The sequence below is a fragment of the Microcaecilia unicolor genome, chromosome 10, assembly GCF_901765095.1.
Source record: "Microcaecilia unicolor chromosome 10, aMicUni1.1, whole genome shotgun sequence".
Taxonomy (NCBI): Eukaryota; Metazoa; Chordata; class Amphibia; order Gymnophiona; family Siphonopidae; genus Microcaecilia; species Microcaecilia unicolor.
The window spans coordinates 212,258,131-212,270,306 of record NC_044040.1 but is presented as its reverse complement, the minus strand read 5'-3'; the positions used below and the strand labels follow the sequence as shown (position 1 = coordinate 212,270,306).

At 47.1% G+C, this 12,176-nt stretch overlaps 1 protein-coding gene across 3 annotated transcripts in view; it reads left to right on the top strand.

Annotated features, from left to right (window-relative positions):
• IL1RAP (interleukin 1 receptor accessory protein) overlaps positions 1–12,176 on the top strand; it is a 153,889-nt gene that overhangs the window by 105,038 nt on the left and 36,675 nt on the right. For all 3 annotated transcript variants that reach the window (XM_030215847.1, XM_030215848.1, XM_030215849.1), the window contains exons 5-6: positions 4,407–4,572; positions 11,574–11,645. In XM_030215847.1, the coding sequence (XP_030071707.1) occupies positions 4,407–4,572; positions 11,574–11,645 (238 nt within the window). The remainder of the gene's footprint in view (positions 1–4,406; positions 4,573–11,573; positions 11,646–12,176) is intronic.

Sequence of the window (12,176 nt, the reverse complement as noted above, 5' to 3'; positions counted from 1 at the left end):
ATAAATAAATAGGTAAGAGGGGTTAGAAAGTAAGGTGACTAATTTAAAGAAAGGTCTGAGAGATGGTAAAATATTATCTCAGCTAGGGGAGGGGTGGATAAACATGTCCCGCTGCAGTGTGTGCAGCCCGAGTCAATCCTTGTGTGTGTGTGTGAGTGAGACTAACAAGTTAGTTACTTCTTCCATTAAAGGCCTGGTTGACGTGCCAAGCTTCCACCTGCTTCCTGAAGCAGAGAAGGGCAAAATTGCACCAGCAGGACCCGGCTGTACCAAGTATTCATGTTACTTTTGTGATATGACAGGCACGGCTTCTTCCCTCTGTTTTCTGAAAGGGTGTTTTTAATGCTTCTATTATTATTATTTAATTTGAATAATTTTAAATTGCATTATAAGTAGAGGAGTGTGGTAGCCGTGTTAGTCCACTCTTAAGGTTATCAATAGAAATCAAACAAAATAAAACATGGAAACGAAAATAAGATGATACCTTTTTTATTGGTAGGTAGAGGTGGGTTTTTTTAAGAGATCTTTACAGATAATCTGTACTTAAGTAAAGTAAAGTAGCAGGTCTAGATCGAAAAGTTATAACTCACAGAACAGTCCTTTTGTTACAGAGCATGCTGTGGTCCAGCTGATTGATGAGCACATACATAGTAATATAGTAACATAGTAGATGATGGCAGAAAAAGACCTGCACGGTCCATCTAGTCTGCCCAACAAGATAAACTCATATGTGCTACTTCTTGTGTATACCTTACCTTGATTTGTATCTGCCATTTTCTGGACACAGACCCTAGAAGCAGTGTTGCCAGGTGGAAAATTTTTTTCCCACCCAATCCAGCACAAAACCTGCCCAAACTCAAACCCCGCCCCTGACACCCCCACCCCCGCGTCATCACCCCCGCCCCCGCCGTCATCAACCCCGCCCCCGCCGTAACCGGCCCCGCCTCCCACGTCATCGGCCCCTGCCTCCTACGTCACTAACCCCGCCCAAAACGTCACTAACCCCGCCCAAAAACGTCACTAACCCCGCCCCCCGCGGCCGAAAAAGCCGCCCAAAAAACCGCCCTGAAGCCCAAAAAGCAGCCCAAAAAACCGCAACCCGCCGCGGGCAAAATTTCCCGCGGCGGGTCGCGGAAAACCTCCCAATTGGGCGGTAAAACCGCCCACCTGTCAACACTGCCTAGAAGTCTTGCCCAGAACTAGCCCCACCTCCCAATCTCAGCTAAGCTTCTGGGAGGCACCTGACACCTACTCAGAGCTGGTGTTATTTTTTTTTTTTTTTCAGTAGTTAGGTGGCTTTGTTTTGTGTGCATTTGGAGGGAATAGGAAATGACCTCACTAACATCCATGGTCAGGAGCAAGGCATCAGCAGACCCCAAAGAGAGCAGCAGGTCCCAAGGGGAGGCAGGTTCCAAGCGAGCATTATACAAAGAAATTATAAAAGAAAAGACATAGCACTTAAGCTTAATGGGGGTGGGGGGAAACTAAACATAGTAACATAGTAGATGACAGCAGAAAAAGACCTGCACAGTCCATCCAGTCTGCCCAACGAAAAACCTATAAGTGTATACCTTACCTTGAATTTGTACCTGTCCTTTTCAGGGCACAGACCGTATAAGTCTGCCCAGCAGTATTTCCCGCCTCCCAACCACCAGTCCCGCCTCCCATCACCGGCTCTGGTACAGACCGTATAAGTCTGCCCTCCCCTATCCTCGCCTCCCAACCACCACCCCCTCTTCCCCCCAACTGCTCCGCCACCCAATTTCAGCTAAGCTTCTGAGGATCCATTCCTTCTGCACAGGATTCCTCTATGCATATCCCACGCATGTTTGAACTCCGTTACCGTTTTTTTTGAGGGGGTACTTGGGAGTAACATAGTAACATAGTAGATGACAGCAGAAAAAGACCTGCATGGTCCATCCAGTCTGCCCAAGACAAACTCATATGTGTATACCTTACCTTGAATTTGTACCTGTCCTTTTCAGGGCACAGACCGTATAAGTCTGCCCAGCAGTATTTCCCGCCTCCCAACCACCAGTCCCGCCTCCCATCACCGGCTCTGGTACAGACCGTATAAGTCTGCCCTCCCCTATCCTCGCCTCCCAACCACCACCCCCTCTTCCCCCCACCTGCTCCGCCACCCAATTTCAGCTAAGCTTCTGTGGATCCATTCCTTCTGCACAGGATTCCTCTATGCATATCCCAAGCATGTTTGAACTCCGTTACCGTTTTCATCTCCACCACCTCCCGCGGGAGGGCATTCCAAGCGTCCACCACCCTCTCCGTGAAGAAATACTTCCTCAGGAAAGATGTCAGGAAGTATTTCATGTTTAAAGACCTCATCAAGAGGAGAGAGCATGAATTGTATCACTTCACATCACTTCAATAAAATAAAATTAAAATAAAAAAGAGGTATATGAAAGTAACCTCGCAAAGCAGCCTGTTCCAATATTTAACCCCCAAACTAGATCTTAGCCCTGGTTTAACAAAACTCTTTCCAGATGGTTAGGTTCTAAAAATACATGTTCTTTACCCTGATGGTGAATAACACAACAACAGGGAAAAGAAAGAAAAACTGTAGCCCCCCCCCCCCCCCCCCACACACACACACATGACAAAACTTTTGATTTCAAGGAAAGAAGAATTTTCCTCTGCTTCTGGGTAGCAAACGCATGTTTTTAATGCTTTTTAACTAAAGCTTATCATTTAGGCTTGGAAAATAGACCAGTTCTTAGGCTTAGTAATCATGGAATCAATTGAAATTCAGATCTAAACGATCAATTAGCCAAATGAAGCAAACACTCTCTATGGAAGCCCTAAAGCTTAGAGCGAGCCATCTGCTTGTCTAATAACCAATAAAAATAGTATATTGATTAATCTGATTAGGAATAAGAGCTGGGCCATTCCAGCACTCATCAGCCATTATAAATCAGCCCTCATAATCTGATCATTTAATTTTTGGATTCAGTGTCAGAAGTGTCACCGAGCGGAAATATGTTTCTATATTAGATCCTCCAGCTGGCTTCATTTACCACAAACTCAAATAAGCTGCCAGGAGAAAATGTCGCCGGATAAAGTCTTTGGTGGCCGCTTTGATCAGTCCAGTTTCTAGCTTTTGGTCTGGAAGTTCTTTGATGCACTTGCAGCTTTGTGAAAGGTAGGGCTCGGACGGTCAGAGGTCACCAAGCGCAGACTGAGCTAACCCTGTTTTTCTGCCGTTCCCAAAGGGATTTGCGGTTCTGTTTCTCCCAAATCCGGGACCTCCTTACACTGCCACCGGGCTGGTTGGGCGGCTGAGTTGACGAGGGATGTGCCTTGCAATGCAGCAGGTCACTGGTTTGATCCCTGAATTAAGCTGGCTGGGGCTAGGGATGTTGCAGAGACTGGGGTAGGTGGGGGAAGGAGTGACTCATTTCTCTGCCCTTCACGTGTTACTCTTATGCAAGTTCTATAAGGTACTCTACTTATGGGTGTGAATGTGTAGAATAATGATTTGTTCACATATGCTCAAAAGTGCCAGTATTCTGTCTAAGCGCTATTCTGTAAAATGCCCACTTAACTTGCATAGTGTGTATTTGAAAAGGGGAGTATGTATGAGCCAGGGACGTAACCAGACCTTGCGGTGGGAGGGGGCCATAGCCCAAGGTGGGGGGGGGGGGCACACTTTAGTCTGCCATCCCGCCGCCTCGCTCCCCCCACCGCCTCACCGCTTCCCCTCACCGCCTCGTCACTCCCCCCAGTAGCAAATACCTTTGCTGGCGGGGACCCCAACCCCCGCCAGCCGAAGCCTTCTTCAGCGCCAGTCTCCAGCGCAGCCACGTTCTCTGCCCTGCTCTTTCTTCTTTCTGACGTCCTGTGCATGCTCCATTACATGAAACTGAGCATGAGACCGGCACTGAAGAAAGCTTCAGCTGGCGGGGTTGAGGACCGCCCCCCCCCCCCCCCCCCCAGCAAAGGTATTTGTTTTTGCGGGGGCTGCAATGAGGCGGTGAGGGGAAATGGCCGGGAGGTGAGGGGAAACGGCAAGGAGGCGAAGTGGTGGGGGGAGGGTGAGGAGGCAGTGGGGGGGGGATGCGGTCGGGCTCTGGCCCCCTCCCACCGTGAGGTCTGACTACGCCCCTGCATTGAACTCAAACTTGTTTGAGATAATGTGGAATATAAATGTCACCTACATGTCGAGTGCACTGGTATTCTGTAACCGAACGTAGCCACCTTGGTTTCAGTATACTGTAGGGCTCCTACTGCACGTCCTCGGGGAGCCTAAATGGAGGTGCCCGATTACAGAATTAACCCCTTCAGGATTCAGGAAACAGAGGATCAGTAGCAATCTGCTGGCTCAGTGTTCATCCTTCCCCTGAGAAGTTCTGTGGGATTCACTTGCTCTGTGTATTTCTGTCTTGTTGCAGAACTGCAGCTTGGTGGATAACTTTGCTGAGCGATTTGTTCAGGGCACTACACTTACCTTCTCTATGACCCGCCTCCGATACGAAGGGAACTACACTTGCATTGTGACCTACGAGGACAATGGGAAGAGGTACAATCTCACCAGAACAGCCGCTGTGAAGGTGGTAGGTGAGGAGAAGGAAACTCTGATGAATGTCACCTTGATAAGCCTAAGAATCTTGCACAGGCTACACCGCCTTGCAACACAACATGACGTGTCAAGGGCCACCCTTGGGGAAAATTGTGTTACTCTCTCTGCCTTGCTTTCATGCAATTCAGGTTTCCAATGTTTGTGGGTGGGTCGCCCACCTCTGAGGAGGCTCCATGTATTTGCTACTTAATGCTCTGATTATAATGTGGGTTGAAGATGTTTTGGCAAGAAGAGAGCGATTTAAATGCATGCTATCTTTGCGTTTCATTAATAATAATTTACTTAGATTTATATTATAGCTCAGATCCAGGGTGACACTTTCACATCATGGACAATTACACTATTAATTTTTATAACCCAATTATAGCTGAACAAACAATGGCGCCTAGAGATAGTGATTTGCCCAAGGACAGATGGTTCAGTAGTGAGACTTGCAGAAACACATGAGTTAATCCAGTGGCAGCCAATGTCCTCACCTGAATGCCGGAAATGCAAAAACTAGTTCTCGGTGTGGACCATTGCAGAATCCAGCAACGGAAAGAAATGAAAAACCTGAGCATTTTTAATTCCTTGATACCTAATGAAATGTGGTACCCCTTCATCCTCTTTGAATCTCTTGCAAGGTGGATGACATTGAAAATGTGAAGTTCCAGTGAGGTTAATAGATTTGCATATTATTGTATATGGGAAGTATCTTCCCCGGGGCGGCAACTCCCTACTCTTTGGGGAGCGGCCACCCCATTCGTGGCATTTACCTGTTTTGCCACGTTCCAAACCCGGCAGCGATTCCCTGGACTTGGTCGTTTCTGATTTTCGGCGATAATAGAAACCAAGGACGCCCATCTCAGAAACGACCAAATGCAAGCCCTTTGGTCATGGGAGGAGCCAGCATTCCTAGTGCACTGGTCCCCCTGACATGCCACGACACCAACCGGGCACCCTAGGGGGCACTGCAGTAGACTTCATAGATTGCTCCCAGGTACACAGCTCCCTTACCTTGTGTGCTGAGCCCCCCCCCCCAAAACCCACTACCCACAACTGTTCACAACTACCATAGCCCTTACGGGTGAAGGGGAGCACCTAGATGTGGGTACAGTGGGTTTCTGGTGGGTTTAGGAGGGCTCACATTTACCACCACAAGTGTAACAGATAGGGGGAGGGATGGGCCTGGGTCCGCCTGCCTGAAGTGCACTGCACCCACTAAAACTGCTCCAGGGACCTGCATACTGCTGTGATGGACCTGAGTATGACATTTGAGGCTGGCACAAAATATTTTTAAAGATGTTTTTTGAGGGTGGGAGGGGGTTGGTGACCACTGGGGGAGTAAGGGGAGGTCATCCTCGATTCCCTCCGGTGGTCATCTGGTCATTTCGGGCACCTTTTTGTGGCTTGGTCGTAAGAAAAACAGGACCAGGTAAAGTCGTCCAATTGCTCGTCAGGGACGCCCTTTTTTTTTCCATTATGGGTCGAGGACGTCCAAGTGTTAGGCACGCCCAAGTCCCGCCTTCGCCACTCCTCTGACACGCCCCGGGAACTTTGGACGTCCCTGCGACGAAAAGCAGTTGGGGACGTTCAAAATCGGCTTTCGGTTATACCGATTTGGACGACCCTGTGAGAAGGATGCCCATCTTCCAATTTGTGTCGAAAGATGGGTGTCCTTCTCCTTCGCAAATGAGACTGTTTATAGCCATAATGGATAACAAAACAAAAACGTTTAGGACTAAAACTTCCAATGTTTTGGTCTAGACCTGTTTTTAGAATGAATAAATGGCCAGTTGACCACTGGAGGGAATCAGGGATGACCTCCCCCCCCCCACACTTTACTCCCCCAGTGGTCACTGACCTCCTTCCACCCCCCAAAAAAAACGTGAATAAAAATAGTGTTCACCAGTCTCTATGGTGGGTTCGGTCCACTGTAGACAGCTGGTCCCAGGCCCTTCCGTCCCCCTACCTGTTACACTTGTGGTGGAAACTGTGAGTCCACCAAAACTCACCAGAAACCTACTTTACCCACATCTAGGTGCTCCCCTTCACCCGTAAGGGCTATGGTAGTTGTGTACAGTTGTGGGTAGTGGGTTTTAGGTGGGTTTGGAGGACTTAGTAGACAAGATAGCAATGGTGAGACGTGTACGTGGGAGCATTTATATGAAGTCCCCAGCGGTGCCCCCTAGGGGTGCCCCCTTGCTCTCCCGCGATATCTGGGGGACCATTCTGCTAAAAATGCTGGCCTCTCCTACATCTCAATAGCTTACTTTTCTACATTTTTCACTTGTACGGCCTGAAAAGATAAACACACAGAGCACGAAATCTTGTTACAAGCAGTATTAAAAAAAAAAAAAGATACGACGTTTTGCAGTTTTGAAAATGGTCACGTTTTCTATTCAAGATTTGGGACGTTTAGCGCAAAACGTCCGAAGTCTGACTTGGACGACATATCGAAAACGCCCCTCCGTGTAAACTGCTACTGAGGAAGCCTTTACAAAGTCCTGCTAATCTAGGGGTGGACCTTGTGGCACAACAGAGTAGCCAGTGGGTAAAAAAAATAAGACGTCATAAGTCCTTGGAAGATAAAAGGAGTGGCCAGTTAAATGGCGGACTTGCAGTGCAACGCTGGATACAGCCTGGAAATAGGGAAGCAGGTGGTAAAAACACTTCCAGATTGAGCAGCGACTAGTTCATTGTGTGGAAGGGCAACTGTTTTTAGTCGAAGGCTTGCGGTCATTCTGTGATGGAGACGGAGAGCAGTGCAGGGGACACGTGAAAGGCAATTTTATAAAAGGGGTTGCCTAGTTAAAGGGCCATTGAAAATGCCTACGCAGTAAAGATGAGTAGAGCGTCCCCCCGGCCCTAGGGACAAAGCTTTCCCCCTCTGCTCCGGGAAGCATCCCACACCTTTTAGGACGGCCGACGATGTGACAGACTACAAGTCAGTAAGATGCAGATTCTTTTAATAAGTCTAAATTAAACAGTATACAGCAAACTTCTGCATAAAGGTACGTGTCATATATTCCCGAGAGTTTCCTGCAGTCCCTTACTTAAGGCCTCCACCTGGAAAATATAGTCCAGGCCAGATTTTCCTAGTGTTCCCATACAGCATAAATTCTAAGCACACCTTGCTCACAAATAAGCAAAGGAAACCTTTTCTTCATATTATCCATAACAATTTGACTTGTGGTCTCTTGTTTAACACCTTCTACAGTTTTAAAGAGTTGCTCCATTTTACTTAGTAAAGAAGTCATCTCTTCTGTAGGTTTGGAGACAGTCACGCCCAACTTTCGAAGAGCTTTCCATACAGCAGGGCTCTGTCTGAATTCCCACCCACTGTGAGCTCTTTTCTTTGACAGCATCTCAGTCCAGGGGGCCACCCTCGGAGGGACAAACCTTTGCAACAACCTCAAAAGTTAGGCCTCCTTTACCAGCAGCCACTAACGTAGCCAGACAAGGTGGGGCGTATCAGGCCCCATAGCAGTGGGTGTTCCCTCACCCATCAAAAAGGCAGGGCTACACTCTCTGGACCCAGATGGAAAAGGTTTGGTGGGATACTACTCAATCTTTTGCTGAGCTTGGGAAGAATCTGGTTTTTTTTTTTAGCATATCTGGGTTTTGAAAAGGTTTGGACAAATTCCTAGAGGACGGGTCCATAGTCTGCTATTGAGACGGGCATGGGAAGCAACTACTTGTCCTGGGATTTGTAGTATAGAATGTTGCTACTCCTTGAGATTCTGCATGGAATTGTGTCACTCTTTAGGATTCCAGAATCTTGCTATTCTTTGGGGTTCTATATGGAATGTTGCTACTCTTTGAGATTCTGCATGCAATCTTGTCACTCTTTAGGATTCCAGAATCTTGCTATTCTTTGGGGTTCTATATGGAAAGTTGCTACTCTTTGAGATTCTGCATGGAATCTTGTCACTCTTTAGGATTCCAGAATCTTGCTTTTCTATATGGAATGTTGCTACTCTTTTTGAGATTCCCGAATCTTTGTCACTCTTTAGGATTCCAGAATCTTGCTATTCTTTGGGGTTCTATATGGAATGTTGCTACTCTTTGAGATTCTGCATGCAATCTTGTCACTCTTTAGGATTCCAGAATCTTGCTATTCTTTGGGGTTCTACATGAAATGTTGCTACACTTTGAGATTCTGCATGGAATCTTGTCACTCTTTAGGATTCCAGAATCTTGCTATTCTTTGGGGTTCTATATGGAATGTTGCTACTCTTTTGAGATTCTGGAATCTTGTCACTCTTTAGGATTCCAGAATCTTGCTATTCATTGGGGTTCTACATAGAGTGTTGCCACGATTTGGGTTTCTGCCAGTTACTTGTGACCTGGCTTGGCCACTGTTTGGAAAACAGGATACTGGTCTAGATGGACCATTGGTCTGACCCAGTATGGCTACTCTTATGTTCTTATAATTAAATCCCATTCCTTTTCACCAATCCAATTATCTATGGGGTATTTCTTGTTACCTGACTCTCCCCACTGTGCTACCTTACAAACCAGGATTTAAGCGCCATTTCTTTTCACTCTTTAAATTAGCTACAGGTTTTGCTTCTCCACATGCTCTCTCCCCCCCCCCCCCCCCCCCCACACTGTGCTACCATATAACCAGGACAAACATCACTTTCAGCTAGTGACGGGTTCTGCTTTTGCACGTTCTCTCCCCCTCTGTGCTCGAGGAACTGAATATGTGTACTCTAGAGGGATGAGATGTTTAAATATTTGAAATGTATTAATATGCAAACAAATCTTCTCCAGAGAAGGGGAAGCGGTAGAACTAGAGGACATTATTTGAGGTTGCAGGGGGGTGGGGGTCAACTTAGGAGTAATCTCAGGAAGTGTCTTTAGCACAGAAAGGGTGGTGGATGTCTAGAATGCCCTCCCGTGGGAGGTGGTGGAGATGAAAACAGTAATAGGATTCAGAAGACACTCTGGGAGGCGGGGGGGGGGTGGAGGCACGAGGAGGAGTATGGGCAGTGGCGTTCCTGGGGGGGGGGTGGGAGCGGTCCGCCCCGGGTGCACGCTGCCAGGGGGTGACGCGCGCGCCTGCCCTCCGTTGTTCCATGCTTCTTCTCTGCCCTGGAACAGGTTACTTCCTGTTCCGGGGCAGAGAAGAAGCATGGAACAACGGAGGACAGGCGCGCGCGGCACCCCCCCCCCCCCCCCCCCCCCCCCCCGGCGGCGTACACCCGGCGGGGGAGCGGGGTGTTCTTTCACGGAGGTGTCCTTTCGCTGGGGGGGGGGGGGGGGCGCTGCACCCGGGGGGCGGGGCGAATCGGCGATTTGCCCCGGGTGCCAGCCCCCCTAGGAACGCCACTGGGTATGGGTGCTCATTTTAGTAGAGGTGGTACAGTCATGCCAACCACCATGGGGTGATTATAGATCCTGGGTAGCTGGCATCGTGTTAGCGGCATTAATAATCTTAATCCCCAATAAAATGTTCATGTTAATCACAGTTAACTATTTTTTTCTTTTCAAACTTTTTATTTTTATTTTTGTGGACTATTAGGGTACTGTTCAAACTTCATTGTTTCAAGTCCACACGTGCTTTTTACCTGTGAGATTTGCACCAGTTTCAAAAGCAAAATTCCACATGCCTTTCTTTTGCAATGTGCGGTGGGTGCAAAGTCTATTCGGTCGCTTGCACCTGCCTTTCCCATGGGCAGAATTTAGCTGGAAAAGTGTGTGGGTGAAGTAGGCAGGTACTGCCCCCTCCTGACCGACATATGCCACATCGCTCCTCTCAGTTCAACTGGCATTTATGTTTAAACATTTTATTAAACCAATAGCCAGCAAACCAAAATGAAACAGCATGCACAAAATGTAATATTAGAACATGTAGACATATAATCACAAGAAGGGTGGGCTCTTTTCAGAGAGCCGATTTAATACAGATAAAGTACTTTTTAACCTGCTTAAAATCACTTTCAGAATTCGTTTTGTTTGTTTATTCATTTGTAACATGGTATTTGCAGGTGGCTCTGATGAAGATCTGATTTTATGTTGTCCATGCTGTGTTCAGGATTTACATGTTTTAGTAACGTGCCGACGTGGGACTCTGATGAAGACCTGTTCTTCAGCTGTCTGTGCTGTGGTCAATAGATCTGTTCTTCAGCTTTCTGTGCTGTGGTCATGTTTGGGGGAGTGAAGTCATTTTCAAAGATTGTTTACCTACATAAAGCCTATTGAAAATTGCTTTTGCCCCCAGCAAGGGCAGTTTCCCTGCGTCCAAAGAAGGGTAGAGTAGGGACGGAGTGGGTTAGGAGAAGCAAAGTACATCCAGGGCTTTCATGCATGTTCTTTTGGTTGGTGCATAATTTTAAAACAGGTGCAAACACACTCAGATACACTCAACCCACCTATCTGCAGCCAGCTGGATTTTCAAGTGGAAACCCGGCACTGGATTTGCGTGTGGAAATCTGCTTACAGTTCCTCCTGTGGGGCAGTGAGCTCCATTTTCTACTTAAAAATTGCTTCACACTGTGTAGCGCATTCTTGTTTTAAATACAGTAGTTTTCTGTTTGTATGGGGGTGAAAAATCTGCTCCGCACCTGTCTGTGCTGTATTTACACTTTTTGTGGTGCATAGAGTTCTGTTGAGGAGCAGGATAGTGGTGTCCCATTTGGTTAATAATTATACTGTGGGAGAATTTTTTTTTTTTTTTTTGCAAAATCGTTGCGGACGTTTGTTTCTCTAAACTGTGTTTCCTTGGGCTTCAGTCAGATCCGTGCCTGGAATTGGGCCAGGATGGCATTTATCTGTCCTCTGAATATTCCCACAGCACAGCAATTTAATGGCCAAAAAAGGATTTTCTATTCTGGTGAGCGACTGATTCCATATGGCTGAGGCATTTGAATTAATGAGCAAGCTTTTATGACTTACTTTGTCGAGCAAATGAAAAAAGAAAAAGGAACATTGATTAGTGATATAATTAATAAGAGCAAAAGGTCCCTGAGGATTTTGATACTTTCTTTTGCAGGGTCTCCTTATAATGCAAAACCCCCAGTGATTCTGCTGCCTAACAATATGACGACCTACGAGTTCGAAGCAGGTAACGCAGAAGAGTAATGCAATTTTTTTTTTTTTTTACTAATGCAGAAACCCTTTAGCCAGTAACGCTGAAGCCCCTGTTGGGGTTGTGCTCAATGCTAATAATTTTACAATGCACAGTAATGCTAGAGCTTGTCAACTGCTGGCGGGTGCCAGCTGCAGTGTGATGGTCGATAGCGGGCCACAGCTGCTCTTGGAAAAAGGTCCAGGTGTCCAGACTGGCAGAAATTCATTTAATCCATTTCTAGCCCATCAGTCAGATGCTGTTATAAATAGAAATGATTTTTCTTTCAGTCCGTTGTCTAATGTCGGACGGCTGCCTTCCCGCCATGCAACTGATTAGCAAGAATGCAGTGGTCGGGTGATCGATGGTGCCCTACAACATGAATAAAATAATCCTAGCTACGAACATATGCCCCCCCCCCCCCCCGATATTCAGCGCTTTTTAACTGGCCAGGAACGGCTCCTGCCCGGCTAAATAGCCTTAAGCCGCTAGTATCCAATTAATACCGTTTAGAAATGCCCTTGTTTC